This window comes from Bombus flavifrons, chromosome 12 (genome assembly GCF_040668555.2).
Source record: "Bombus flavifrons isolate JBK064 chromosome 12, iyBomFlav1_principal, whole genome shotgun sequence".
NCBI classification, from domain to species: Eukaryota; Metazoa; Arthropoda; class Insecta; order Hymenoptera; family Apidae; genus Bombus; species Bombus flavifrons.
Genome location: NC_138453.1, coordinates 12,841,495 through 12,868,203, shown reverse-complemented (window position 1 = coordinate 12,868,203; position 26,709 = coordinate 12,841,495). Strand labels below are relative to the sequence as shown.

General features: G+C 35.1%; 3 protein-coding genes across 5 annotated transcripts in view; 2 read left to right on the top strand and 1 right to left on the bottom strand.

The window, feature by feature from the left end:
* The window catches only part of LOC138185835 (F-box only protein 43), a 47,718-nt gene extending 27,259 nt beyond the window's left edge, over window positions 1-20,459 (bottom strand). Inside the window, exon 1 of one of the 2 annotated variants that reach the window (XM_069125125.1) lies at window positions 19,617-20,459. In XM_069125125.1, the coding sequence (XP_068981226.1) occupies window positions 19,617-20,189 (573 nt within the window). In that variant the 5' untranslated portion in view covers window positions 20,190-20,459. The remainder of the gene's footprint in view (window positions 1-19,616) is intronic. The other variant, XM_069125124.1, reaches the window with a different exon arrangement.
* Window positions 20,460-22,351: 1,892 nt separating this feature from the next.
* Rpb12 (DNA-directed RNA polymerases I, II, and III subunit Rpb12) lies at window positions 22,352-23,723 on the top strand. Its single transcript, XM_069124540.1, has 3 exons — window positions 22,352-22,530; window positions 22,933-23,025; window positions 23,220-23,723. Exons 1-3 carry the CDS (start codon window positions 22,473-22,475, stop codon window positions 23,240-23,242), a joined length of 174 nt encoding a protein of 57 aa, XP_068980641.1. The 5' UTR covers window positions 22,352-22,472; the 3' UTR covers window positions 23,243-23,723.
* A 667-nt stretch (window positions 23,724-24,390) lies between these two features.
* Window positions 24,391-26,709, top strand: part of tum (Rac GTPase activating protein tumbleweed) — a 3,735-nt gene continuing 1,416 nt past the window's right edge. For both annotated transcript variants that reach the window (XM_069125122.1, XM_069125121.1), the window contains exons 1-7: window positions 24,391-24,760; window positions 25,099-25,301; window positions 25,368-25,525; window positions 25,596-26,007; window positions 26,101-26,270; window positions 26,338-26,464; window positions 26,528-26,709. The exon at window positions 26,528-26,709 is cut by the window's right edge and continues 51 nt beyond it. In XM_069125122.1, the coding sequence (XP_068981223.1) occupies window positions 24,679-24,760; window positions 25,099-25,301; window positions 25,368-25,525; window positions 25,596-26,007; window positions 26,101-26,270; window positions 26,338-26,464; window positions 26,528-26,709 (1,334 nt within the window). In that variant the 5' untranslated portion in view covers window positions 24,391-24,678. The remainder of the gene's footprint in view (window positions 24,761-25,098; window positions 25,302-25,367; window positions 25,526-25,595; window positions 26,008-26,100; window positions 26,271-26,337; window positions 26,465-26,527) is intronic.

Here is a 26,709-nt window from a genome sequence, read left to right as displayed (position 1 = left end):
TACATGTAGTTACAAAGGACTCCGTAGAGAAAACCAGGAAAAACTGCGAAAAAGATGAACGGGACAAATGACCAAGGAAATAAGCTACGAAACGAGGAAGGCAACGAGAATACATGTTGATGCTGGCGTGCGTTGACCAAAGAGCACAAAAATATAGACGGAGAATAGAGAATTACAACGATTAAGCATTGAAATAATTGTTAAACATGTTTGGAGAGTAAAGTGCACAAAACGAAAGAAATATATGTAAATATGCGCAATTGTATTTATACTGCAAATTATGTTAATATTGTAATTTTGAAACAACATTAGATAGTTCATTTATTAAATAAGACTAAATAAAAGACTTAAGATTTCTTACAGTTTTTATTAATTATCGTTAAAACATGCAATATTAATCTAGCAAATATATCAAAGCGCTTATTTTTAATAATAAATCTTGAATAAGTCGTACAAAAACAATGAGATAGAGGGAAAGTGAACGGATTTATAAAACTGTAGCAACGACCGTTATTAGCTTGTTGCCATAAAAAAAGTGCAAGTTTGGAATTCGCAAAAACAAACGTATGCTACGCAAAGAGGGCTGGGAAAAATCAATTTAGAGATCAACGGCTTAGATGTGTGCGAATATCATTTTCGGGATTCAAAGGGGAAAGAAGAAGTCACAGCAGTTGGTTAAATGGAGAATAGAAGGTGGATAAACGGCACGTGCTAGAGTTATAATAATATTAATACGTGAAATAGCATAACAGAGCTGATATTATATTTTTATTAGGCTGTATAAAAGCACGCGTACATCGTTACACGCGTATCTGTGCAACTATTATAATTATTTTATTACAATATATTGTGTATATATATATATATATATATGATTAAAATACTGGAAAATGTTGAATGTTTAAATGTCAACTCGATTAAGATTCATTAATTACCGGATCATTACGAAAAGAATTCTAAGAAAACCTGGTTTATCGGATAAGTAGGAACCTAAGTTGTAAAAATCTTCTCTTATAATTAATAATCCGCACATAAACTACAATTTAAAGGTTTGTTCTTTTTTACTCGTCCAAAGTTATAAAAACTAAAGAAATTCAATTCCTAACTTCATTTCTCAAAGAAGAGGAACAGATATGTACACATATAAAGAAAGCAAAAACGTAGAGACTTTTGTTTCGGAAGCTCAACGATTTCTTCCATAACCCAACTCTCGCTTTTCTCCTGTTAGGAATCGAAGGGTTAACAAGAAAGGCATGAATCAAGGTTCTTGGCTGGTCCAGGATGCAAAGGGTTCTTAGGACCATATGACTCAGCAATCATATGGTTAGTGACGTCAGAGACCAGCAGCAAAATGATCGAACTAGTAAAAGCAACGACCGATAGAACAACACAGTGCACAGTATATATATATATATGTATAGCGTAGAGCGATCCGGATGCTAATCCATTCGTGCGTGCTAAATCGTACCAGTTTCTCCCATCTACTAGGTCAGATACATAGATGATATAGATGTTCTCACACGAGTCTTTCGTCTTCTTAGAATAGAAACGTGAAATTTCGAATGACGCGCGAAGCGTCCAAGATGTTGCGTACTGATAACAATATCAAATCACAGAGGTAACAACGATTATCTACGATTTGTCATTTAGATTCTTTAAAGCAGAAATTTGTATTTGCTTTTTAATATGCTTTTTCCCCCCAACATAACGTTTGATTACTTTATATTCCCATTTACCGTTTGATATCGCTGTTAATATTAAAACGAGATGTTTCCGATACACATATCCGATACATATATATATATATATATATATATATATATATATATATATATATGTATATCGAACAATTCATTATAGCAGAAACAATTTATCTATGTTGTGTCTTCATTACAGAGGTACCTCTGTACCCATAAAAAATAGAATAAATTTCTTTATATGACGAATTTCAAGACAGGAGAAATTTCCACCATCGTGTAAGTTTACATTTGTATCGACAAATTTTGAAATTTTCCCGAATAAGAATAAAATATCTTTTCCTGTTTTATTTCAAAAGAGTGAAGAGTCACGTCTTTTAATCTAATTGTTCCTACTGCAGAAAGATAATAATCTGACTATCTCTCGTTATCTACGGTTCACATATCTATCACCTCATGTACTAATATCATTAGCTATCACATTTTTAATATTTGTAGTTGCATGGTAGATGCGGTTAGTGTTATTTATCAAGAACACACAATGTATAATGCAGATGAACGAAGCACGGATGAACCTATTTTTTGAGTTTTTAGAGATAAGAAACATAATACAATCTATCGATTCGACTGAAATAACTACACATAGCGAAGGAGGCAAGCTCCATTATACCTTATCGAACAGTAAATATCGTAATTCTGTATGATCTTTGAATTAACTCAAATACATAATAGAAAATGAGGCATATTAGGTTTCTAGCCTCTTGCGAATAAGCAAACGTAGTGTCAGTTTCATCTTAAATTGATTCGTCATCTGCAAGGCACTTCCGCTATTTACCGCGCAGATATGTATGCGTACGCACGTGTGCGTCGAGCAAAACGAAACGCACCAGGCATTCTGCATTGTTGAAATCCGTCCAGGGAATTGTATATAGTAAACCTACAGTGTACAGGTTATAACATAATCTTTGAATAACATAATTTACACAAAATTTCTTTGCTAGGTATTTCATTAAATTCATTGTCTGAAATAGAAATTTTTTATTTAGATATTTGTATAAATTAATGTAAACATTGTCATTTACTATTTTAGACGCAATGAATATGCACATCTATCGTATATTATATAATAGATATATCGTATAATGAGGTTTTTGTAATAACCATCCGCTTTAAACAGATTAAAAGTCTCTCCTCCATAAGACTGCGTATAGATATAAAAAAAAGTATGTTCTTTATATATATTTCAATATTATCATTGACTATTTAAGATGTGATAAACGTTAGTAAATAAGATAGTTTCTTCAGAAGGCTGCGTATATGCAAAGGCGAGGAGCAGGCGAGTAACGATGCAAAAGAAGAGAGAAGAAGAAAACGGTGGACAAAAACATTTTTTGAACACAGCTGCGAGTTGCCGCTCTCCACCAGCGAAGGTTTATCATTCTAAGTAGGGGAGGTTTCTCTCTTTATGTTCTCTTTCATGCTCTGTTCTTTATTATCTCTCTCGCATCCTGTTGAGCCTGCCTCTCTTACCACCACTTTAATCCTCGGTTGGGCTGTATCTATTAGACACAACAAATAATAAAAATTGAACGATTCGCTGTTAAATGATAACTATCGATGCATTGTTCTACGAGTAACATTATTTACGAATAATAATTTTGAATTGCCATCGTGAACGTAAAAACTCTTTTGCTTAAAGATCTACTTTATCTTCAATCTATTTTTATATTAAATTTGAAAAAAACATTGTAGATTTCATACTGCATCTGTCACCTGTGAAACTTGCTTCACTTAACAGTCAGAATTCTTGAATTCTTCATGTCCATGTGATCGAAAAATGGTCACTGGGTCTGATAAAATATAAACTATGAATTTATTCATATTTAAATTTATTTTGGCCCCCTTCCCGCTACAATACGCTTGTGCCAACGTTCCTACCAATCCGCGAATCACTTTTTATAAACTAGAGATATCGCCTTCAGACTCAAAACGAAGGAGGGGGGGGGGAACCACGAGGCAATAATTTTATTGCCGGGGGAAATAAGAAAAGGTCACACGGAGACATATCAGATAATGAATACGGATCTTGCGGAATGGTATTCGTCGAATCTTTAGCCAAAAATTCACGAACCCCAACGGGATATGTTAGGGGATATGTGAGCGAGAAAGCGTTATTAAAGTCGCGTTTCAAAATCGACCAGCAGGAACCAAATTATATTCCAATACGTTTGCCACTATCTTTAATTGACAGTCGTCGATCATCGAGTTCTAACTTCATTCATTGACTTCATTCAAGCGTCGCTCACCTCTCGCAATGGAAAATCTTCCAGATCGATCCTTATCTTGGACGCGTTCTCTGCTTTCTTTGAACATTTTCTACCATTCGAATATCTTTGTTCGTGATATGCCCTCATCGCTGTAAATTTCGTTCCCAAGACAAAATTTGACGCGGAGTATTCGCTCGACGAAATTCAGCACGTTAAAGATCGCCAAGAGCAGCTTTTTTCAATTACAAGACAAGAGGTTACGCGTAAACGAACAATGACAATGACATAAAATTTTCCACGGTGCTACCAATATAAAAAAGAAAGACTTGTGGAAATAAATAAAGCGAGCTGCTAAGATGAATTAGTTCTAGTACATTTTGATCATATTGTAGAAAGTTAGCAAACGAGAAAAGAATAAATGATTTAAAACGATTGAAAGAAAGAGGCATAATCTAGAAAATTTGCCTTTTGTTGCAGATTGTGCAAATTCTACTTAAAAGATATAAAGTGATTTTAATATAGCCTCGAAAAATTTGAAAGAGAAAAAATATTTTATTTTCACGCGGTATCACATTTCACGCGAGAAAACGATAAAAAGATATCTGTATATTCCTTTTCCTATCATCAACCATTTCACAGTTCTTCATCAACCAGTAGCTATCGATAAATATCTTGTACATATATACCGAAGACAATATCCTCGACTTAAAACTTATCGCTAATGTTCTACGTTCTGACTTAGGGAAAAAAAAGAAAAAAAAAAAAGAAAAGAAATAAAGACAGAAGGAGAGAAAAAGACAAAGAAAAAGAAGAAGAAAAGATAAATTTCTTACGTATAAGCTTTTCTTGCATCGCCGTGTCGCCTTTCCAAATAACTTAACGTTACGATTATTAAGCAATTTCTAACATTCTGAAATTTTGATTATAATTAACTAATTCCTAATTATAATTAATTGATTAACCTTAACTAATTCCTAAATATACAAAGTATGTACTGTTTAAGTAAGCATAAAAGACAGATCGAAGCCAATCTCAAATCATATCGCCCAAGTAACAAGCAGATGCAAAATAACAAAATATATACATAATCGTACGTGTAATTGGTTACGTAAAATTTATTTGAATGAAATATATAGTGCAGCTGCATTTCTCTTTCTCTTTCGTTCTCTCGCAGCATATTGGATTACTATCTTTCGTCAGACACTGTCGCGTCGCCGGGGTTTCAAAAGCAAACCCATAGGGATAGGGGCAGCTGTCGTACCGTACATTCCTGCGTCCCTATCTTCTCCCCGCTCCGCTCTTTTACCCCCGAGTGCTTACAGCTTACAGCCCAATACTTTTCTCCTTCTTTCATTCTCGAATCGTTATTGATTTTCCTTCTCTTCTCTCAAATTCTCTCCAACGCTGTCAAGAATAACGAATGGCGAGAGAGGCTAAGAAGAAAAATCTACGAGCAAAGCCGTACTCGGATTCAACCATTGGTCTCTATCGCTATGTTTACCCTGAAACCGACTGCGATAAACTTTGAATTTTTTCATATCATCGATTGTGTTTTATCCACTGCTTTTAATAAACGGATCATTTATATATTTCTACGCTATTTATATAAAAAAAAATTACATTCAAGCTATTATAGAACATTCTAAATTGACTTGTACAATAATTTAATTCAATTTACATTTAACGTGTATAGGCACGGCATCGAGCTAAGCATGGTTCTATATAGATGGAAATAATTATTGCACAAACAAAGTTATTATTCAAACAATCAAAGCTTTAGTTTGTGCCAATTTCAATTTACAAATAAAATATGATTTCGTCCTTTCAAAATGATGCTTCAAATTCTACAGAGAATTACTTTCGCGTTATTATTTGTTTGTTTAAAAAGTTAAATATTTTGAAATAGACATTTGACTTGAATTGAATTCTTGATATAGACAAAATTGACATTTTTGAAATTGCCTTCTTTTCGTTTGAGATGTTATAATTGCATCATTTGGTATTAAAATTTCCATGTATCAAGTATAGTGTTTAGCAAACGTAGCCAGTGCGAAACATAGAATAAATATTAGTTGCGGTGTAACGGCGCGCAGAAACTTTGCGAAAGGATGTTTGCAGAAATGTGCGGTAAATTTATAAGCGTTCGTTTTATGTGGAATTATCCTGACGTTGCAGTTGATACTATCTGTTCACAGAAGGATTAAAGGGTTCCAGCAGTAACGTACACGATCTCTGCTTGTTACTGCGCGAGATAAAATCCTCAGAGATTAGAGTAGGGACTCAATTCGTATCTCCGCCGGAAGTTGTCGACCCTTGGGCCAGGCTGTGTCTCTCGTTATGATCTTTTCTCACTTTTCCTATTGCTTCGGTTGCATAATGTTGATATACGCTATTTACTTTCTTCGAATCATTAAACCGTACGATTAATTCGATAAGCAGTACCAGATATACAGTACAGATATACGGTAACGCTTAAGATATAAAAAAAGACAATTGCTCGTTGTTTGAACACTGGATTCTATTTAGCCATTAAACCACACCTTCGCTTGTAACCATATTAATGTTATTGATCTACGTAATTAAAAATATCTTAATTCAGACATTTTTTATTTGATTCGCAATTTCGTAATGTAGTCAAATTTGCTATCCTTACGAAGATCGTTGATTAAATCAACGTTCTTGTTTGCGGGAAACAAGAATTCGTAATTAATCGAATAAAAACTAAAAAATAAGTTTTCCATTATGTATTTAACATTCAATATTTATTCAACAGAAATTTTGTAAACCTAATCGAACCTAAAATACCACCCACAAGCTTTTGACATTGCACTTTGAGAAAAGAAGAAAGAAGAAAAGAGAAGGGAGACGAATGTTGTTCGTTCGATGAGAACGAAGATAGCGAATAAGTTATAGAAATGCCGGAAGGATGAACACAACTGTGTCGTTAGTTTCGATTAAAGAAGCGAGGGTGCCACAGGTGATACTGGAAGGAGAAAGGTCGTGGTTGACCAACGCGACAAGAACGAGGAGAATACCTGGTGTCGGCCGGAAAAGACATAACCGATGCGAATCGAAAGCCACGTGGTGCACACATGCAATGTGTAGTATGTAAGTATACCTATCCTATCTTCCCTACACCCTATTATCAATTTTAATCATCTATATTTATAACATTTTTCTTTCTGCTTTTATCCTTTGAATTTTCTTTTTTCTTTATACATAAACTTTTCTTTTTATATATATATATGTCGGAGATGAAAGAACATCAGGATTTCCCGGCTGGAATGTTGGGAAAACCCCCAATACCCTAGTCCAGACTTTTACTATAGCTACACTTAAGTAATAAAAATAAGAAATAGTTCTAATGTTTCAATCTGGCTTTATGACGATGGGCTCGAAGTGACATAGCGGATCACTAGACGTAGCCACGGTCACGGGAGGGACGTGTACCTGACAAAGGTATGGAATGATTATATGGCCCTCATTAAGAACAAAGATTGACCCGAGAAGTGGAGACGAGAGTATATAAGGGCAGTTTCATTTGGATCGAGAGCTAGAGAAGTAGAGAGTTAATTAGTCATTGTACGAATTACTGATTGAGTTACTCGAATCGTGTATTACGTTGATACTCGTCCTCCCGTGGACCGTGGCTACGTCTAGTGACCCGCTTTGTCACTTCGAGCCCGAACCCATCGTCATAAAGCCAGATTGAAACATTAGAACTATTTCTTATTTTTATTACTTAAGTGTAGCTATAATAAAAGTCTGGACTAGGGTATTGGGGTTTTTCCCAACATTCCAGTCGGGAAATCCTGATGTTCTTTCATCTCCGACATATATATATAAACCGAGAAGAATTTATGCATTATCTAGGGTCTATTCATACCGATGCTTGACAGTAACGAATTACGATAAGGATTACGTGCTCGAAAATTATATCTTACAGATTTATACAGTATCGAGAAATTGGAGAAAATCTAACGTGTGCCAATATTTTTATTTATCGCTATAGTTGTTTCACCTTGAAAACGTTTTAACGCTACGATAATAAAGTTAAACGATAAATCGTAATTTTAAACACTGGTTAACACAGGGAAGCGATATATAACATATTTTCAAAATCAATTTTCGTTCATGTTTGATAAATCGCTCTTTAAAATACTACGATTCTATTTACGAAACATTTACAAAAGAAAATTAAGAGCTTAAATTCCTCGAACAAATGGTTATATTATAAGTGTAAAGCTTCACTGTGACTAACTCGAGTTGCTTACTTAAATGCCTGCAGAATTACAATTTATCACTGGCAGGTGCCGTCTTGTCATATTTTTTCAACGTGATTATGCTGCAGACACCGAGACATCTGTCACCTCGATTTAAGAATTGCTGCAAGTTTTGTAAACTGTCTACATCTTTCAATCATTTTGCTAACAATCCTCTCACATCAATTTGTACTGTGTCACAATGTTTTCTTCCAATATTAAGAGATGGTTTAATGGAAAATAGTAGGTATCGATGGAAAAACGTTATAGATGATTAAAAAGAATAAATCATATTATTAAGTAAGAAAAATTTTTGCAACGACAAAATTGATATAAACGAATTAGAGATATGATCTTGGTTACTAATTTTCATCTGTTAACGGTCCCGATTGCGTTCAAGTAACGTTGTATTTTAGCTATGTTATCAGGTAACTAAAACATAAATATACTTGTTTTCAAGGAAACTGCTCCTAATTTTGAAGCGCTTTCCATCTTCTTTGCAAAAATACGAGAGCAAGTGTGTTTTTAGTACTAATAATCGGAAAACAGTTTTTCCTAGAGAAACTTTCTATAAAATAAATTTCTCATACATGAGTCATGGTTTTCAAATAACGAAGTACTAAATTGGAAAATAAAAATTTCCGGTTTACAGAATACCTAGCTCTCTGTATGCAACAACTAGTTAATATCAAATAAATACTTTTTTTAAACTTGTAGCATCTTTATAAACTTCTTGCCGCATGGGTTTGCGTCAGTGAACCGAAAGCAATCAACTGCAGGTGCCTCCCCATGCAATTTACTGCATTTATCGAGCTCCAGACATGTTCCTTCTTTTTCTTTTTCTTATTTTCTCTTTTTTTTCCGAAATTTGTTCTCGGAAACCCGAAACCACAAGAGAGAGGTCGGCGCCCTATAATTGCTGCTCGCGCCAAATTGCAACTCAGATGTGAAGCTGATAAAACGTTATTTTGCCTTCGGCATTGCTTTAACGTTAACTATCTTCCTGGTTGGATTGTAAACGGCGAATCCGTCATCCATAAAAAGTTAGAACACGAATATTCGTAAAATTCGAATTTATTGTGTGCAAACAAAATACGTACATGTAAGAGGATTAATTGTGATTACGTTATTTTAATTACACGAAAAACTAGAAAAAAGAGCAACGAAACACAGGAAGAACACTATCTGCTGGTTACCCCCTAGTTAAAATGATCTACTATCTACTATCTAGCATGTTTTCATTTTTCAGGGATACATTCAAATATTCAAAATCCTTCCTGCCTTTTACTTGTTAAGTAAAGTTCTGCTTTGTAGAGATATAGAAACGGCCTGCTCGATTAGTTGTAATACTTTATAATGCCGTATACAGTATACATGTATCATCTGTTAATAATAAGTTAGATAATCCTAGATTTGAATGCACGTTGGATATTCTATCGTACATTTTATTATAGTGGCTCTTGTAGTTACATAATTGTAAGTCACTGTCTTTGCCACTCCTTATTTTCTTAAAAAAATTTTCTTTCGCTTTCACTTTTGACAGCAACAAGATACGAACACTTCCAGGAATTCTTTATCGAAATATTATATATAAATATTTTGAAATTTCGTTGTCGCTGTAACGAGAAACGATTCGTGATGATATTGGTAGAATTTAAAACAGTTCTGAAAATATAATGAAAATAAGTATAAATTTGCAAACATCGTCAAAGTATTCGAACAGTTAATTAATTACTCGTTGTACGCATTACTAAGATATACGACGCTATTTATGCCGTACATATTTGTATTAATTAATCACTAACTGTATGCTTGCAATAAACGTCATGTAACTTCTATATACATACATACGTATATTTTTGGATTTCAATTTTCATATTTCATTACTATAATCACGATGTATACCCTATCGCATCGGTTCTTAACTGTTCTAACTCTTAGCTAACAGAAAAGAAGGAAAAAAGTAATTAAGCAATTCATAATTTATTTATCTATATTACCAATACATAATTAGCCAATGGAACGCAACGAATAATAGGTTCCTTCGGGTTCTACTTCTACACGATAATGCTGAACTTGATAAACTCTAAACTCAGGTTTCTCCGACTAGATATAGAACTAGAGCGACGATATTCATAAAAACATGCTGTGGTAAACGTTGGGATACTTTCGCGAGCCACTGTAGGTAGACAGAGATCTCTTAAAATTTTCGGGAACGAGTTATAGCGCGAGCTACTTTGACAGAAATCCGTATTTGAAAACGGCAAAAGGGGTAGATTGGAAACAAGCGTTCAGTCGATAGCTCCCCGCGCGATTTAACGCGTTTATCGAGGTACTGATGCATTCCTGGGACCTTTTTGCGCGGTTCTCGCTCCGCGAATCGTGGGACCAGAGGAGCTCGCCCGTTGCTGCTGCTCGTTATACGCATACCAGCAGCGGCAGCCGCCCTGTGTGCAGCCCTGCGTCACCCCTTAACGCTCAGAACTCTACTACATTCTACATTCTGCGTACATACGTACGTATAGGCGCGCCAACACCGAGAAACCTGCTCGAAAGAACAGAGACCGAGATTACAATGCCGATAGCGATCGATCTTTCGACCACACGACTGCCGACCACGGACCATTCAATGGATTCTTTTTTTTTACTCACCTTTTAATTGGGAGATTTCGCAAAAACGACAACGTTTCCCGATGATTTGATATTTTACAATTATTTTTCGTTAGTTTTTGTTAGTTGATTCTTAACGTGTAGGCTTACGGCGATTATACGATTTAGTATACGATATAGCTTGGCCACTGTAACCAGTAGACTGCGTATTTTTATGCGTTTATGCGAAATTCAAAGATGGAAAGAAACGCATAGAATGCATACAATATGGCTAAAGTTAGTGTCAACGCAAGCTCGGATACGTATTATTCAATTGAAATTAAGATAATTCTGACGGCAAATACTATTGGGTTGTGAAATAATTCGCTCGCGACGGCATAGTTTCTAAGTTTATATTAAGTTTATATTTATGTAGAGGAAATATAATATTTAACGCTATTAATTACTTGTCATTTTATTTAAAGGTGACAGATGAAATAAAAATTCGTTTGTAGTTAATTAATCTAATTTTGATATTAAAATGAACGTTAATTTTCGCTTTTTGAAATAAAAATAATAAATTACTTAGTACGATTAATTATTTCAAATCGGTGTTTCTAATCGTTTTTCAAATCAATTTACCTAGTTGTTCAATATCTAAGTCGTATATATGAGGTTTCCGGTATAAAAGTTTCCGACCAGATAGATTTTTCGCTTTATACTTGGAAAATGGTATTTTAAAGAATTTTCAGCGATATCGAACAACGATGGAACGATGTTTGTGTATTAAATATACCATTTTCTATTCTATTCTATTCCACTCTATTCTATTCCATTCCATTCCATTCCATTCCATTCCATTCCATTCTATTCTATTTCATTCTATTCCATTCCATTCCATTCTATTCTATTCTACTCTATTATACCTGTACTCTGATACTTGATATAAAGCTTTTCGAACATAAAGTAAAAAGTTCACTGCGACCAGTATCAGAAACTTTTGCACGCCAGTGTGCAACGCTGTACATACATAGCTAGTGACTAGTTATTATAAAGGGTGACATTTTCCCATCGTAGTTGAGCAGAGTTACGTTATCGAATCGTGAATATACATAGAGTGTAAACTTGTCTGCCGTTTTCAAGGAATACTTTGCGGATTCCGCGAATCCCTTTTAACCGTCTAACGTAACTTATCCTTTCTGTAAACGATAGAAGTTTCATTGGGTTGCAGGAACGGTGCGGCGTGTCGGATGGTGCTTACGTCTCGCTTACAAATGTGTATCCTTCTTGAATTTCATGAATGCATAATTATTTCTTTGTATTACTTCTTTGTTATTAGCAACGAAGGAGGTACGCAGATTTTGTAGGAATTAATTTGTCTGAACTCGGCTCCATGTTATTTACATTACTGACTGATACGAACAACAATTAAATTAGATATCTTCGGCAAAAACGTATCAACTCGGCGACTATATATATATATATATATATATATATATATATATATATATATATAGAGATGTCGACGGAATTTCTACATACATACTTACCATATCGAATAAAACAGAATGTTTGCTTGCAACAACGAATAAAAATACTATTAAGCTAATGTCCGTCGTTTTTACGCGTAATTGTCGTTAAGTAAATCAAAAGATATTGTCTCGTTGTTTAGAAAAAGTTCATCTTTGGTAGAATAAAGCCGACGTATCGGTTAATTAAACTAATTCGCAAGATCGCGCGTCAACGACAAACGTTAATTAGCACGGCAGTTACGGCACGAGACTGGTCGCGCAATAACGTTTCTAATTGAAACGAAACGTATAACCAAGGATAAATTACAACGGTTGTCTGAAGAATTTTTATTCGCCACCAAGTGGCAAGTGTCAATGGCCTATATGATCGTAGTAAATAGATGGTGGATATTTATACAAATTCATATCGTTACGGAGTCAGCTAAAGAGGTGAGATCTATGCTCGCAGTCGTTGTTCATTGACATTTTCTATGAATGCGCAAAAACTAAAATGCGCAAAAACTAAAATGCTCGAAATCCAACCACGATTTCCATCTTGCTCGATTTCGTACAAAGAGGTCTGTTTCCTCGTCCGTTGCCAGACCGCTTTACGCTTCATGAAGCACCGAGAAACGAAGGATACACCTGGCCAGGTGCTCGGTACTACTGGGTCAATATGTGCACGTGATAATGCTGCTGCAGCACCGTTGCACAGCAGCTAAAAATTTGAAAAATATAACCAACGGTTTCAGCCAATTCCCGCAAAGTTTCCTTCACGCTTACAATGGCTACAAAAAGTACTCGTACATCGTTGTATTTATTCAAGTATTTAGCACGTTTATTATAACGCTGATAACTAATCAGTAAAGTGCGAATTTTTATGCAGATTCACATTTTTGAGAATATAATTAAAATAGCAGAACGTCGATAGAAAATTGTTTTATTACAAAACGTTATAGAAAGTATGCACTGTACTTTGGATATTTGATTTGGATGTCTTGTAATTGCAGTGCAATTTTGTCATCGACACTGTGATCAATTTCGTTTGGAGCGAAAAGTGGAAAGACTGGGACAAAATCCGTTAGGTCCGGTTAAAACGCGGTGTCATCGATTAAAATTTCAAAGCACCCACCGGAAAAAGAAACTGGAAGGAAAGTTCCTTGCGACAGGAAACCGGCCGCACCAACTGTTAACTTATACGACCACTCAACGACCCTCGCTAGCCGTTGCTAATTATGGAACAATTCCTTCCTTCCTTCCTTCCTTCCTTCCTTCCTTCCTTCCTTCCTTCCTTTCCCTAGAACTGTGCATTTCGCTCTCGCGCGACTTTAAGGAAACCATTATTTCAAGCCGCTGCATTGCTTACCAACCAGAACGGATCAACCGTCGAGCAAGCAATTATTCAAGTTGCACGTTTTCCTGCAATCATCTAACGTATCTTCGAGGGTGGACAATGAAGCTCTTGTCCTCTTGAATTCGAGACGAAAGGAAACGAGGGAGAACGAAAGCGAAAGTCGCAACGAGAGTCTTTCCACGGTACAGCTTTACACTTTGCTCTCACGATGATTCGTGTTAAAAAATAACGAATCCTTACGAAAATGAGGGGGGGAAAAAAGTAACTCTTAAACCCTGCTCTGCACCTTAAACCATGCACGGATTGATGACAATTTCTTACCGCGGAAAGAAATTTCTATGGTATCTTTCGAGGTTGTCTGAGGTTGAAGCAAACTGAAACGATATATATGTATATCGATATATAGGGAATAATAATGTTAATCTAACTGTTAGACGAGACCAATTGATTTTATCGTTTCGCGCCGTTTACTAGATTTCAAGAAACAACTTGAAATTTAATTCGGTATCCGGTACGTTTAATATGTGTAAGTAGTAACCTATTACCTCTATCTCTACGCCAACGTCGCCAACGTAGAAAATTTTTACGAATCTATCGTGTATGTTAAACGAGACAAGACCATCGTAATTACGTATGTAGTATTGTATTAATAAGATTTGAATTTGATTCGTTATGAAATATATAGTAATAACGACAGCTACGTTATCGGTAAACAGAAGAATTAATTAGAAAGCGAAAAATGGCTTAGTCAAGAAAGAAAAGAAGAAAGTTGGCAGGTATGTTACAAATCCAAAAGAAATATATACATACATACGTACGTACGTACGTATGAAGCAGGAATGATTAATAAATTTTTTGTAGTGTTTCTCTGTTAATATTTAAATACGTATTCTGAATCAGAGGGGCTGCAAAGTTGGCTGATTCATCGATAGTCCCATTTTATGTACTCGATAGAAGTTAAGAAACTTTGTTCTTACTAATGGTATAGTTAGTGTGTGATAGTCAAGATTTTTTATCGTACAAATACCTTTCTACCGCATCGGACGTATAACTGACAGAAGCGTTCGAGGAAGCGGTTTACAGGCAAAATTTTTAGGCGACGATTTTCGTGGAACGATCTCGGTTAACCACGGGATGGTTTAGCGTGTCGCATCTCGATGTAACCCTCGCAAAAGACAAAGAAAAGAGCAGCTCGGCTCTTTGTTTTAGCATCGAATACTGTAATATATTCGCATTGTTCTCTGCGGCCGGTTTTTGCCCGAGGGCTAACGGCGGCTTGCTCTCCAAAGGCAAAGATTCGTTGCGTCTTTGATGCAGAAGGAACAGAGTCTCTCCCCTGTGATATATCGGCCGCTCGATTCACTTTATTGGGGAACATTAAACGACCTCGTGTATATTCGCATGAAAATGTTAACACGCGCTACCCCCAAGAAAGCGAGAATTATATTTATACCCCGGGTTCGCGGTGAGGTCGAGATCGCTTAGAAGGGGGCCGCGGTAGCACCAGTTTCGTGTCAATTATGTAAAATAGATTAGGCTCCGATAGATTAACTTACTACCTCGCGCATCGAATAAAATAAACGTCATTTATTTATTCCCCTCGTATTTTTCAACCGATATCAAAACTTTGGATGATATCATCGTCACAACGCTTGTATCACAACGAAATCTCGTTGCCGAGAATAATTATTTGAAAATTACTTCTAACCTAACGTTTGAACACGACGAGTGCTTACTTCCGGATAATTTCGATTTCCCGTGAACGCACTGGAATTTTCAATCTATTTATAATCTAATCAAATCTTGCAAAATAGATATTTCACATTATTTGTCGAAGAATTCATTTTAACCGCAAGTTTCCTTTCAACCCTCCGCTACCGAAATCGAGTCTCAGAGACTCGGCTGATTCTATCTTTCTTATTCTTTTCCATTCTTGGGTTTACAACTAATTACGAGTATTTATTTACCACTTGTATTTCGGCTACCTTTCGACGGTACTACGATATAAGCGTTCACTATCGCAGATAGGCCTCCGTACATATACGTAGCTTGTTCGCCTTACGAAATGATAGCTGATATGCGCGCAACGGAGTTTGTTGCCTGTCAGACGTCGTACGTTGGACTGCACCTCGTTCTCAACTCTTGTTGCGTACAACAGTAAGTATTTTGCAACGGCCAATAAAGGAGGTAGGAGGTAACGAGAAATTAGCCAGACAAATAGCGATAGCGATATTTAATAAGTATATATTAAGAAAATGGAAAGGTTGCAGTGAAATAGTGAAAATCGGGGAAAATCACTGACTGCATAATCACACGCTTTTGAAAAGCGATAAAGCGATAAAGCGATGAAGCGATGAAGCGATAAAGCCATAAAGCCATAAAGCCATAAAGTGAAAAATTTATAAAGAAAGATGTTGCACCTTTTTGTATCGTTAGAAAATCGATCGGCCAGCAAATAAAGTTGCAAGATATCGTCTGTAATAATCTCTCAAAATGTTAATAATTTCTCAACGAATTACGTTTATTAGGAAAATGCGTATTTAAAAAGTAATTCGGTAAGGAGAATTTGTCAGAGAAATTAAGAATTTTACAAATACGAGGAAATCTGGTCTGCGTCGATTCTTTTGTTTGCATATTTTGTGCATTGTACGCATATTTATCTAGAAATTTGGATCGTAACGGAATATCGACAAGAGGTAAATGTTGTAGCATTTCAAACGCTTATTACGATAGTGGGGAAAAAGGCAAGGGGAGGTGGTATTTCACAGCGCGAAGATTTACTAAATTAAAGCGAAGCCAGGACGATGATCGTTCAGAAAGATTGTATGAAATTAATTCGCGGAATGCAATGCTAATTCGTTTAATAAAGAGATTGACGAATACTTTATTATCGCGATGCGTGCAACAAAAGACCTTCGAGTGCCGCATGCCATGCCGAAGAGCTTTTGTTACTCACACCGCGATAACAAAGCGGTCGCCTACTCTCCTTAATCTGCTTAATCTACTACTATCGCGATTTAACGCGAGAAGAAATGCACACCGAGGAAAGCTGAAGGTGCAAACGGCATTAACGGCAGGTAGTTGCCGTACTACCAGCGCAGCGCAACACCGGTTACAGAGTAGACACGTTACCATTAATATGCTTGACCATGAATGAAGGGAAACGAGTTCGCGCGTGGCTTGCTTTCCCCTAGAATCAAATCGCCTCAAAGATAATTCAGCAACAAGCAAAAAGAGCCCTGGTTACGCAACATGGAAAATGTGTAAACATCCGGCAATTACTCGAGAATTACTCGACATAGAAAATAAAAGCAATACTCTGCTGTTCCTTTAAGTTTCATTAAATGTGACGTATAATCTTTATATTCTTAAATATTGAAATATCTTTTATAAAACTATCCCGAAATATTTCATTTCCAATGTTATCTTACGTGGTAACTCCAATTACGCTCCAATTGCTCTTACTAACTCGTACTCTAACTATTTAGTACTATTTAGTAGAAGTATGTATCTTCGTGGTATAAAAATACTAGGAAATTATGTTCTTTAAACAGTGGCTCGTGAAAGTATTTCAACAGTCGATTAACGATACACCGATCGTATGTTTCGAATAAATGTCTGACAACTTGTATGCGTGTTTTCGGATTGATTTCAAATTTTACTGTTACAATCACGATAGAGTTGTGCCGCCTCCTTGCGGTTCGAATGAAATTTCAAACTATTTCAAATTTCAAATTTTTCGTATAACGCATACAGTATTTTCATAGAAATTTGTCGTGGCTAAGTGTTCGAGCGAATACGTAACATCGTCGACTTTCCTCGGCTATTGTATTCTTTTAATACGCTACTTATCGAAAAGCTTTCGTATTCTACTAATTCGATACGCTTAAATTAGCGCTAAAGATCGGAGAATTTGCTGCGCCAAAAGCTCGCCATCCGTCGCGAGAGGGTGATTTTTCAGCACTGGAATATATCGTATCTACCGTCACGGTTGACGAGCCAGCGGCATTTCAAAGAAGAAATCACAATAAATCAACGTCAAACGGATGATCTCGCCGACGAAACAATTATGTTGCTTAATTCGAATTTGTTCGTTCGCTCATGTGCAAATCACGTCCACGGCATACATACATACGTATATGCATACGCAAGCTATAGGATTGTTGAACGAAATCCTAAGCTACCGAGTTCCAATCCGTTACCATTCTCTAATTATTCTTCGAAATTCTGCTTGTAAAAGTATAACCTCGGACGGCACAGCAACGACGGAAAAGAGAGAGAGAGAGAGAGAATATAAGCTACCTAATTATAGGTTTAGATACGCCTGACGATATTTCATATCGAACATAATATCTCTTCGCCACATTACAGCCTTCACCTTAATCGAGCTCATGGAATATGACTATATGTATGTACGTTGTTATTATTCAATAAAAGCGAAACTATGATCCGATTATAAATATTTTTATTCTCAGCCCGCGAACAATCGCGTCTTACGACAAATCACAATGTAATTACTACGTACATAGTTATCCTACCGATCGTAAGCACGCCAACACTCGTCTTACCAAAGAACACTCGTCTTACTCGTTTTACCAAAAGCTCTACAAATTAATAAGAGATTACGAACCTAGCAACGAGATAACACGTAAACGTAATATTATTAAGAAACGTAAAATAATATATGTATTACTTTATCAAGGTGTAACAAACTTGTAATGCTTACAGCATTATATGCTGTATTGAAGCCCTAGATTACACAATGTTAAAAAATAGAATTCAATAACGTAAATTAATCGAACAGAGATGTTGCGTTAAATGAACGTTGGTCCTTGATAGATTACTTGATGATCGTAAATGCCGTTGAATACATATATATATATATATATATATATATAAGAATATACGTTCCACACTCTAGTAATATGTTAAGATTAACTGCACGATTCATCTTAAGGTATGTAAGTACTTATTCATTTTAGATAATATCACTGTTTCAAGTCGTTAATCTTTCTATAAAAAATTAATTTAGAGACGCAAAGAGCTTTTCGAACGATATGATATTTCCGCGTCGTTTCACAATTATAATAAATCGATATCCTTAACTACGATGATCGCAAAGGACACAATCATCGAAAAATTCTTGTATCCGTAATCTTTTGATCGAGCCTGTTAAAAATAAACAAGTGTCGAGATGCTTTTTAAGCATCAATTAACAATTGATCCCACCGCTCCCTCTTCCTAATGGATAATAATCCAAATGCCCCTACTAGATTAATTCAAATCGATACAGCAGCAAATTTTTATCAAAATAATATTTCTTCGAGACTCGATATTTAATGATAAGAATACAACAACGAATACTCGTCGAAAGGCTGTGTTACTCGAGTATCTAGAGATACTGTACGGTAAGAGGGAAGAATATGACTCCGGTTGATGTAAAACATATATGTATTTCTTTCTTTACAGGGATCGAATACGATCCCCAGAAAGAAACTTTGTATATCGTTTAAATACGCAACGTTCGCGTTCTAGAAGATGCGTGAACGTCGTACCCGTAGCACTTTTTCTCACGTTCGTGCAAACAGGCACAAGCAGGTTAATGAACCAGTTGTTTAACTGAATTTCTTATCTTATATATTATTATGTAGCGTGAAATTTATCACGAATTGTCGACTACGATAGAATTTCATCTAAGAAGAAAGAAAGTAATCTTATATAAAATCTAATTTTGCGATTGTACGATTGTACAAAACGAGATAAAATAATTCAAGTTATACTTATATTTATTTATCTTTACCTATTATTTATCCTGCATTTGATAAGACAATATCCTAGCATTTTGAATAGAAAACTGAGTAATCTTATGCTATTCCGTAATGAAAAGTTATTTGACGATACATAACCGAACAATATTAATCAAAGAATTCACTTACCTTGACGAAAGAGTGGAATTTCACTTTGCTGGGAGAAACAGGTGGACTGCTAGGTGATAGTTGATTTCCTGGTACTTGGAGAAGATTCTGTACCTCTAACAAGTATCCTTTCCTGGCGTATCTGCTCCTAGGACTGCTTTGAATATCTCCTTCTATCTTTGACTTTTTAATTAATTTTAGATTTTCCTTAGCATTCTGTCTGAGTATTACGTGGATCAGTCTTCTGGTATTGGCCCTAGAATCGTTTATGCAGATTCTCTTCCATGTTTTCGACACCATACTGATCGAACAAAGATCCTGCGGTCCAAGGAAGGATAATATTTTAGATACTATCCTCCAATGATTGCTTTTGTCTCCAAGGAGCGCCAATATATCCACTGTTTCTCTTCCTGTATAATCTGGAGTAGCTCTCACTCTAGACCTGTATCTTGAAATTATTGGTGTATACCCGCCAGAATGAGGAGTAATAGACACATAACCACTGTCATTAACACTGTCGTGCCAACTGCGATTGCTCGAGTTTATCGTGATGCAAGGTGTCTCGCAGATACTTATGTTTTCCATTTCATCCATCTTCGTGCCTTTCCGGACGATATATTCCCATTTCTCACTTGTCACTTCAACATGATGTTATTTCAACATGACATTGCATGAAAAGTGTTCAAAACCATGTGACAAATAGCAATTCGCCAGAAATGTATCACCAGAAATATTAATCTTCACTGTGTAAGGATTCGAAGTAAGATTCGCGGCAAACATGCGCACGCGGACACCGACTCTCCCTCTGCGTGTTCCTGCGCTGCAAGCACTACGAAACTTTGAAGTCTGTTTATCCGTTGTCCCACCGTAGCTCCCTTGGCAATTGCCCGACCAATCGGCTAACCTGACTCATCCCGCCATTCGTTGCCAAGCGCTACCATTGGCTCGAAATTCTTGGCTGCGCTAGTGATGCTGTTACCTCTAGCGGCTGCTGCTGGACTTACTGAATTCTGTTGCTGGGGAGACCTCTTTGATTTCTGATTTCTCTTCCACAGCGCGTGCGCATACAAAAATTCCTTCAATTTTACCAATTTCGATATTTTTTCATTTTCTCCTCATCATCGTTTCTTTCTTTCCTTTAAATTAATGCTTATTATAGGAAGACAAGGGAAGTACTTAATTATTACCACTTAATTATTTTTCAATATTATGACCGACTATAAAATCATTATACGACTTAATTGTATCCACTAGATGGAATATAGGAGAAATTACTGGTATACATATTAAACAAAATTCTGTTTAACTTTTCTACAATAACTTTGTTAATGTAGCAGTAATTACAGTAAAATACTGTATTTTAATTTCCAATTAAATATACATAAAATATGTACATATGTACGTATATTGGTACGTGTGTTTAATGTAAATGTATCGAGTAACGAATAACTTATACACTGTGTAACTATTGATTCTCGTATATGTATATCATTAATATCCTATCAAGTATAATAATTTATCGATATTTTAGAAAGAAATATATGTATATCTTATTATCAACATTAACATTTTTTATATTTTCCTAATAAAAAACTTTTAATTTAGCTTGTATATCCAATATGTATAGTTGGTTAAAAGTTTACTGAATTTCAATTTCCTTTCTCAGTCCTTTATAATTTTATTCTTAATATTATTATTTGACATAATGCTACCCTACCGGTAATATTTACTTGTGAAACATCTTATTAAATGTACTATGATATACAAGTATAATTTTAATTTTCAAAATGAGAAAAGCCTATTTTCTTCATGCGTATGATTAATATAACGGACATTTTTTAATATGGGGATATTTCTTGAAAGTTAGAAGATTCGTTTAACGTACATACATACGATATTTCATTTGTACAATGCATAGCATATTATATGTATTATGTTAAATATGCACAGGCTTATCGACAACAATACGCGTATGAGATTTTATGGATGAAAACATGAGAATACTGTCATGTCTTTATTACATCAGAGCAAAATAAAAACACTACTAATAGATTTGACACAATTGTTTTACTAATCACGTATAATCAACTTTATACAAATTTATTTGTATGAAAAACGTTGAGAATTTATTGTGAGATTGATTGATTGTGAGATTGTGAGATTGCAAATTTTACGACTAAAATTAAATAAGAGGGGAGAAAGAAATAGATAAGATATAAAAACATAATTTATATGCCATATTAATGATAGAGTTATTAGTCACTTACTAAATTTAATAAGATCTTAAAAATGCCTCTTTCCATACACAGATATGGCTGCTTAGTTTTTAAAAAGTTAGACACAAAAAAGAGTTGACAAACACTATGTATACCACATTTCATTATAATGAATTAAAAAAATAGTTTACAAACCTTAGCCAATCAATGTCGTCGAAGTTGTCGAGAAAAAAAGTTGTTAATTTTCGGAAATTACAAAAAGGTTAACAAGATGAAAGAGATGGAGCGGGTGATGGAGCGGGAGAGGGTGAAGGAGAGGGAGAAAGTGTAGGAAAGGGTGAGGGAGAGGAAGAGGGAGTGGGTAAAGGAGAGGGAGAAGGAGAAGGAAAGGGTGAAGGAGAGGGAGAAGGAGAAGGAAAGGGTGAAGGAGAGGGAGAAAGAGAAGGAAAGGGTGATGGAGAGGGTGAAGGAGAGGGAGAAAGAGAAGGAAAGGGTGAGGGTGAGGGAGAGGGAGAGGGAGAGGGAGTGGGAGTGGGAGAAAGACAGTCACTCGTTCTTTGCGTAGGTACTTATGCACAGGCAGCTAGTGTGCAATCGATCAACAAGACAGTCAGTAAGCTTCAGTGTGAAACGCAAAGGTTTTGATTGAAAATTGGGTACAATGGAATCTAGCAAGTCGGAATCGACGCCAAAACAAGCTATGGTATACATTTGCGGAGGTACAGTTAAGACAATAAACGTGAAATATTCCTAACCTCACTTTTTATGTCGCATTAGTGTGTCTGTCACGTATTTTCGAAATAAACATAAACTTTGTGTAAATATTGCTTTGCCCATCCTTTCATCATACAATTTATACATTGATAAAAGTTTTGATTGAGTAACGACATTAATAAAAATGTCGTACTTGTCAAGTCTTCGTTTTATTTGAATAAATGTTTCATTATATCATCTTAATTTAGATGTTAATATTGTATAACATTAAAAATTCTTCGAGTCCATTTTTTATTTCACGAAACATAAGCTTTTATCAACTTATTGGTATCTTTATGTGTTCCATTCATAACCTGTATGTAAACTTTTGTTATATAAGTATGTATATAATTTATTTGTTTTTGTAGAATGTCATCATGATAATGAAATACGCCCAAGAGATCCAATTCGATGCCGAGAATGTGGGTATAGGATCATGTACAAAAAACGAACTAAAAGACGTATCCTTTTACATTTATAGAAATACACATTAGATATTATTAAACGTTACTAATGCACTTGTGCAATGTTGTTTAATACATGTTACTATATAAGATTTTAATAGTAATCATTCATTCTATAAATACTTCCTACACTCGTTGTAGGTACATATAAACATAATATAAGCAAGTCATTTTCCTTAATAAATTTTTAGTTGTTGTGTTTGATGCACGATAAAGCAATCTATCATTTTGTATAAATTATGTATCGGCCATTAATAAATGTAATGTAATATAATCTAAAACCTGCCATCGTGTCAAATACATAATATAGGAGGAATAGAAAATAGAAACCATATATTAAGTAAACGACTCATGTACAAAGAAGTTAAGTCAAACGTATTAAGAAATAGGGAATGCCCAAAAAATGGGAAACCATTGACAAAAGGAATGTGGGAGTTGATGAACTTCATGAATGGAAGCTTAAAACTAAGGGCATCATATAGGAAGAGTAGAATCCGGAGTAATAGCTATAGTTCAAAGAAGGCAAAGAATCAAATAACCCACAAACCAATAAATAAATATACATATAATGATATTGAGCTATATTAGAATTCTAACTTTACTTTGGCATGATGATATGTATAATAAATTAAGATAGTTCAAAAATAGGAAAGATATGAAAGATGTTGTTCGTCATTTGTAATGTTCTTTTTAAATAGAATACAAATTATCCATACATACTATGTATACGTATCTCTTACATCAAATTTTTCCTTCTACCACAGCATACACACTTAATCAAAATACTCGATATTTTTATCAAAAACAATTGTTTCGAAGCTATTGTATTAAGCATTGTATTGTATTTGTATAATACAATACAATATAATTTATTTAACAAATAACAACTATAACAAATAAAAATAAAATTATAAATTGATTTCAAATATCGGAATATAAGTTTAATTTCAAGTTTAAAAGGCCGCGTTTCGTTTGGTTTCTATAAAATTGTTTATCAATGTTCGTGCATAAGAAGAGAATCTTCAAAAATTACATTCAAAGGCGAACTCCTCTGTAATATCGAGTAATACAATTGACTGAGAGTCCTTTCGCAAGGTAACTCCTATCGGGCAATCATTTCGCTCTTTTATGAAGAGTGAGGGAAGTGACCATGCGGCCACAATTTCATCAAAAACGTACTCTCTCTCTCTCTCTCTCTCTCTCTCTCTCTCTCTCTCTCTCTCTCGTGGATGCCGGTAATGCAGGTCGCCACAGTTGAATTAACATGAGAGACATCTAGTGGAGAAATAAAAAACTGCTCGAAAATGTGTCCCTCTGATTGGTCGAATTTGAATTGTACGAGAAGCGATTGTTGTGCGTATTCAACGTACTTACAATGTCAACGGCTAAGTGATACAGCGTGATACCATGTGTGTGCATCAAAGAAGTGATTTCTACTTACTATTATGAAAGATTAATGATAGAAATGCATTACACGCGTCATATTATCGAATTTATAGTTAAAGTTCGAATGAATTGATATTCGCAACGATACAAGTATTGCAAAATTGGAATAATTGATAGAAAGTTGTCGCGAACCTGTTGGCGTGGTTTGTATACATGACGAAATATTTTAATTTCTCTTAAAACGAATTCTATATCAATTTGAAGATGACATCGTTATCGTTGCTGGCGAGTCACGATGAAGTGGTTCGATGTATGAATGTACACCTAAACGGAGCTTGCGAAGAAGGTTCGGATTTCATATATTTGCTCCCTACAATGTTTTACTAGATTATGAAAAAATATATTGAGAAAATACGCATGCCTAAGCTTTTGTATATAAATGTTTTCCATGCCCCGTACTTTTTTTCATATTTCTTGTGTTCTTTCCATTCGTGCTATAATTTAACAATGAAATTGCTATTGTAAATATGTACACAGAAAACAGAGATGACGCCGTCATATTGTTTCATTTTTTTAACGTAGTTTCAAGTTAATTTACTATGTCATTTAACATCATTGTACTCGTATGTGAAACCATTTGTAATTCTAGCATTAAATAAAAGATACATCCTATTTTTTATGTAGAATTTCTAAAGTTTGCTGTAAATCAGGAAGAAATGAGACAGAAATGGTTAGCATCTATACAAGAATGTCAACGTCTTCATTCAGCTTTAGAGAAATCTCATCAAGAGGCAGCTGACTTAGATAAAAAATTAAGTCACGCTAGAAGACTTCTAGATGAAGAGAAAAGGAGAAGGCGTACCGTTGAAGAACAACGAAATTCATTGGTAAATATGTTCTTCTTTTATAATTCTTAAACACATGACAATGTATCCTCCTTACTTTTTATATAGGAAAAACAAATTGCTATGGCCAGAGATCTTTTATTTAATGATGGTGGGAGAAATTTAAACGACGAGACCCGCGAAAAATTACAATTTTTGAATAACACTACGTTAAACGGTCGTCACAGTAATATATATAATATTAAGGATGTACATCAAAATGACAAGTGAGTTTCTATTTATATAGAGTGTTATTGATTGATACATAGGGAAACATTGATTAATTATCGCTTTTAGATTAAATACTATAGCGGAGCTGGACTCCACTGGCTCTATTCTAAGTGACTTAAGTTGCTTTTCAAAGTCAGAAGATGATTTAGATATCAGTGCAATCATTCAACAAAATCATAAGAAACGTGAATGGAAAGAGCACAGACCAAGTGGTGAATATTCCACGAAGAAGCGACGTAGTACAGTACAAAAAGCTACAGAATTAACTTCGTCTGATAGAATAGTAGCCACAACTACAGTAGTGATGCCAAAAGATGGCAATATCACTGCATCTTCTGTAATTGAAGCTATACCTGGGGATGAAAACATAGATCCACAAGAACCTTTACATAATTCGCGTAAAAGACGTAAAAGTGGTGATCGTAGTAAATCAAAATTAACACCCGTTGATACGAATGATGTTCAAATGGATACTGCTGTGAGTTGTTTTATTTGAATTAAACACATCTTTCTTTCTTTTCCATGTATCTGTAATTTCAGTTAAAATAACAGAGTGAAAATTATATTACAGCCTTCTGCGCCAAAAATAGAAGCTCTTACATCAGGATCAGATTCTGAGGGCGTTTTTAAACCTAGTCCAAACATAGGCGGATACACTTTAAATACGAAATCGGCTAGAGGGCATAGCTTTGTAGCGAAGACGGTAATTAAACCGGAAGTCTGTACACCATGTGACAAGAGGTAAAATATTCATAAGGATTCGATTCATACAAGTGTCATAGAAATACTTTTATAAATAACATTTTAGGATTCGATTTGGAAAGGTAGCCCTGAAATGTAAAGACTGTAGAGCTACAGCTCATATGGAATGTAAAGACTTAGTTCCATTACCGTGTGTACCTACTGGAAATACACCTACACTACGAGGGACATCAGTAAGCTCTTGAAACTTGCGGTATCTTTGTATATGATAAAAAGTGATAACAAACTATTCTTAGGGAACGATAGCAGATTATACACCGATGATCCCGCCAATGGTACCGTCATTGGTTGTTCATTGCATCAACGAAATAGAATTGAGAGGAATGAGCGAACAAGGATTGTACAGGGTAAATGGCGGTTTAACGGAGGTAAAATGTCTAAAAGAGAAATTCCTTAAAGGCAAAGGTGCCCCCAATCT

Coding starts and splice junctions, on each gene's coding strand:
- Rpb12 (XM_069124540.1), top strand. CDS start 22,473: ATGGAATCTAGCAAGTCGGAATCGACGCCAAAACAAGCTATGGTATAC. Junction 22,531..22,932: donor TATGGTATACATTTGCGGAG/GTACAGTTAAGA, acceptor TTGTTTTTGTAG/AATGTCATCATGATAATGAA. Junction 23,026..23,219: donor CAAAAAACGAACTAAAAGAC/GTATCCTTTTAC, acceptor ATAAATTTTTAG/TTGTTGTGTTTGATGCACGA.